Below are 4,183 nucleotides of genomic sequence, written 5' to 3'. Positions count from 1 at the left end.
GGACGGGGTTTTGATTCTAACGCCGCCGTGCACCACTTGTACGTGCTGCTTAACCCCTCCCGCCCCGGATGGGCAGGACAGCCTCTCCTCTGTGGGGTGTTTCGGGGTCAGGCATCAGCCCAGATGTCACAGCCCTTCCACCAAAGCACCCCATGGCCGTCATGCTGTCGTACTGTGTGATTCACGGGGGCCTCGGGCAGCGGTCTTCCGGGGACCTGAACCCCTCCTGTCTGCTCATGTGACATTCATGTCCCTTGGCTTTTCCTTTCTCTCCTTGTTCTTCTCTCTGTCGGGGGACAGGCACGGGGGGGGAGGGGAAGAGGGGTGGGAACCTTTTTAGGATTCCTAGTCCCTGTTTCTGAGGAGTCCTTGCAGGGTGAGGATGGACCAGGAGAGAAGCAGCTCCTGGCTACCCCTCTGAGTCTTCACTGGACACAGTCTGTGCCCCCGGCATGGCGAGCAATCAGCATCCAGACTGCCACATCCCCTGCAGAGCCTGTGGCAGACATTGGCAGTGAACCACAGCACTGTGTGGTCTCAGACTCTTTCTCCACGCAGTGCGCTGGGCAGCCACCCCCAGTTAATCCGGGGGAACCTGATTGCCGCCCCCTCCCCACCCCCCACCCCCGCCAGCGGAGCAGAGGTCCCTGCTGTCCTGGACCTGGCCTGCGGCGCCCAGTCCTGACCTCGGGTCCTCTCGCAGAGTCCCACCGGCTAGGCGTCGGGCCCATTGGCCAGGTCCCGGGTGAAGGCGCTGGGGCTGGCGCCGAGGATGTGATTGTGGCCCGAGCCTCTGGAGCTCTTGTGCATGCTGACCATGTTGCTGCTGTCGGGCTCGTACCTGGCTCCGCGGCGGCGCAAGAGGCCTCGGACGGTGGTCTGGAAGCCGCTGGTGACAAAGCAGTAGACGATGGGGTCCATGCAGCTGTTGAGGCTGCTGAGGGTCACGGCCACGTGGTAGGCCACGAGGCTGGCGTGGCGCGGCACATTGGGCCACAGCGCCACGGCCACCTGGCGGGCGTGGAAGGGCGTGAAGCAGACGAGAAAGATGATGAGCACAGTGAGCAGCAGCTGCATGGCCCGCACGCGGCGCTGGCGACCCTGGCGCAGGAGGCCCGGCCGGGACAGCGCACACAGGATGCGGCCCGTGAACACGCTGATGACCAGCAGCGGCAGCAGGAACTCCAGCACGGTCAGTGCGAAGACGCGGCAGCAAGGCTGGCCGCCGGCTGTCATGCCCAGCACAGACAGGGTCACGGTGCCGGCGGCCAGCCACACGAAGGCGCATGCGGCCCTGGCGCAGGCGGGCTGGCGCCAGCGGCGGGAACCATCGGGCTGCACGATGGCCAGGTAGCGGTCCACGCAGATGCAGGTGAGGAAGAGGATGGAGCAGTGCATGTTGAGGAAGTAGCCGAAGACGTGCGGGAAGGCGCATCGCAAGCAGCCGCGTGTGCCGTAGAAGACCACAAAGCGCGTGGGCAGGGACAGGCCCACCAGCAGGTCGGTCACCACCAGGTTGATGGTGTAGATGACCGAGGGCGTCTTGGCCTGGGTACGGCAGCAGAAGACGTAGAGCGCCAGCCCGTTGAGCACCAGCCCCGCCAGGAAGATGATGCCGTGAACCGCCATCAGCGCCAGCCACAGGCCTGGGAAGGCGGCGTGCAGCTCCTCGTCCAGCCGGGCAAACACGTGGAACAGGGGCTTCTCTGGCATGCTGACGTTGGCCTCCGCCACTGTGGCATTGGGGGCCGCCGGGGCCCAGGAGCCCACGGGAGACACAGAGGGCATGACGGCGGCCAGCACACACGCCGGGGGCCTGGAAGGAAGGAGACGGGTTACCTTTGGGTGCCCAGGGCCGTGCCTGGAGGCTGGTGCTGCTGGGCTTTGCCTGCTCACCGAGGTCCCCAGCATTCCTGTCTTTGTGCCTTTACCAGGCCCGGCCCCGAAATGCCTGCCCTCTCCATTCCATGTGGCCTCGCACTTGCCGGGGTGGAGCTCTGGTGGAGTGTTAATGGTCTGAGCCACGACTTGATATAGCAGGAGGTAAAAAAAAAACCCTTGCTGTGCAGGACTGTCCCTTGACTAACCAGGAAGACAAGGCAGTGGCACAGGTAAGCGGTGGAGCCAAGTGTTTGGTGTTTGAACGCAGGCTCCAATCCTGGTTCCTCCCTTACTCGCTGTGCAGCCTCAGTCAAGTCACTTAACCTCTCTGTGCTTCACGTCCCAACCTGTATGGCTGGGGTTGTGGAGCTGCTAGGATGAACTAAGCACAGCATCGCCCAGCGCATAGCTTGTGCCAGATAAACCACAGTGTTAGTTGCTGCCAGATAAATCACGGTTCTGCTCAGAAGAGCCCGGCCCATGATGGCCCCGCCTGGCTGCCCCCACACCGGCACGTCAGACCCTGTCCTCCAGCCCACCCATCTGTTCTTGCCTCTTCTAAGGCTGGTGGCGGGTCAATGCCTGGAGCTAGGGTCCTCATAAGGAACCTCACCCAAGCGCCTGCCCCCTCCCCCCTCACTCCCGGGCCCCCCGGCCCTGAGAGGTGCGCACCCTTGTTGTCTGGGAGGCTCGAGGCTCACGCAGGGTGCTCGCTGGGGCCTGAGCCTGGAGCCGGGTCCCCACAGCAGTGGGGCGGGTGTGAGTTAAATAAACTCTGTGCTCCCCGCAGTGTAAGGGGCCCGCCCATTCTGTTTATGTTCCTGCACCGCTGTGTTTAACTTGCTGAGATTTATCTCTATTTATACATGAAGGGTTAACAGGCCCCCCACCCCCATGCCGGGCGGGCTGATGCTCCAAATAAGGACATTTCTGGCTTTTCCTGGAGAAAGGAGAGGACTTTGGGGAGAAGCAGGGAGGAAGGGTGGGTATGTGGGACATCCGGCCGCGCAATGTGCCCTCCCCCACCTGCAAGGGGAAAGGAAGACATTGCCCCCCCTGCCATCCCCCCATGGCCCATGGACGTGGGGTGTCTGCTGCGTGCAGACCGGACACCGCCCACTCCCCGTGGCTGTCTGCCTGGCCTTGGGCAACAGGCTCACTCTGGCAGCTTCCACCCTGTGGACAGGGGGTACTGAGTTCTGCCTGCTGGGGGCTAGGCACCAAATTCCCAGCCTGGTGGTGGGTGGGGGGAGGCACAGCAGAGGAGTCCTTGCTGGCTAAGGCTCAAGGTCCAGTTTGGCATGGAGGGAGGCCCAGGCAGGACAGTAGGCTGCCTCTCTCCTTGGGCTCAGAGAGGTCAGCACGTGCCCGAGGTCACCCAGCTTTGCCTCTGCCTCTGGGACCGCAGCCCTGGGCATCTGCCGGCCCCCACGGCTGCTGGGAGGAGTCAGCTGCTGCCCAGGCCCGTGGCCGCACCCACCACATGCGGGCCTAGGTCTCAGCTCACCAGTCCTTTTGGGCTGGGCTGCCCTCTGTTTGGTACCCCCAGCCCCTAACACGCAGGGTTGATGGATGCGTTTGCCGAATGATAACTCAGGCAGATGGGGAGCACACGGGACATCTAAGGCAGGGAGAGACGTTCTGGGGGCATGAATAGGAGTGAGCAGAGGCCGCGAGGCTGGGAACCTGGAGCCGCAGGCAGTGGGGGACCCCAGAATGCCCCCAAGAAGGAGAGGGATGCCTCCCAGCCTGCCTACCGTGGAAACAAATGAGCCTTGGCAAAGCATGGGGGAGTAGTGCCGAGATCCGGCTCCAGGGACATGGCAAACAGCTGTTTTGGATTCCCTTCCACATGCTTTTTGGTTTTCCAGTGTGTCTGCACTAGGTTCGAGTCCGTGTCACAGGGAGAGACAAATAATAAACATTACAGAACGTTTCCTCTGGGAGATAGTCCCAGGATGACGCCGGTTCCGGGGATCCTGCCCTTCCAGGAAACTCCCCAGGGCCAGGCTCACGTGCTGGCCAGCTGCTGGCTCAAGGTGCTGGGGGGTCCAGGCCAGGGCTGGGGGGCCTGGGGCCTCTGCAGCAGGGGCATGGCAGGGTGCTCAGGATGCCCCAGAGGCCTGACAGGGGAGGAGAGATGGAGATGTCTGCAAAGCACACCATGATTCCCAGCGACAAGAGTCTGAACCCTGATCTCAAACAAAGCTGAGCCCTGATGTCAGCCACACAGGATCCCAGGAACCTTGATCCTGCCATACACTGAGTCCTGGCCCAGATCACACTCTGAGCCCTGATCCTG

The 4,183-nt window shown here is 62.8% G+C and overlaps 1 protein-coding gene across 1 annotated transcript; it reads right to left on the bottom strand.

Annotated features, from left to right (window-relative positions):
* Positions 1-714: 714 nt before the first annotated feature.
* Positions 715-1,788, bottom strand: GPR20 (G protein-coupled receptor 20). The gene has a single exon (XM_028105536.2). The coding sequence runs from the start codon at positions 1,786-1,788 to the stop codon at positions 715-717; it is 1,074 nt and encodes a 357-aa protein (XP_027961337.1).
* Positions 1,789-4,183: the final 2,395 nt, after the last annotated feature.

The sequence above is a fragment of the Eumetopias jubatus genome, unplaced genomic scaffold, assembly GCF_037043125.1.
Source record: "Eumetopias jubatus isolate StellerSeaLion01/CBP00866 unplaced genomic scaffold, mEumJub1_p1.0 scaffold_4, whole genome shotgun sequence".
In the NCBI taxonomy this organism is placed as follows: Eukaryota; Metazoa; Chordata; class Mammalia; order Carnivora; family Otariidae; genus Eumetopias; species Eumetopias jubatus.
This window is presented reverse-complemented; position numbering and strand designations above follow the sequence as displayed.

What these genes read in the sequence shown, in the direction of transcription:
- GPR20 (XM_028105536.2), bottom strand. Translation starts at nt 1,788, where the DNA reads ATGCCCTCTGTGTCTCCCGTGGGCTCCTGGGCCCCGGCGGCCCCCAAT.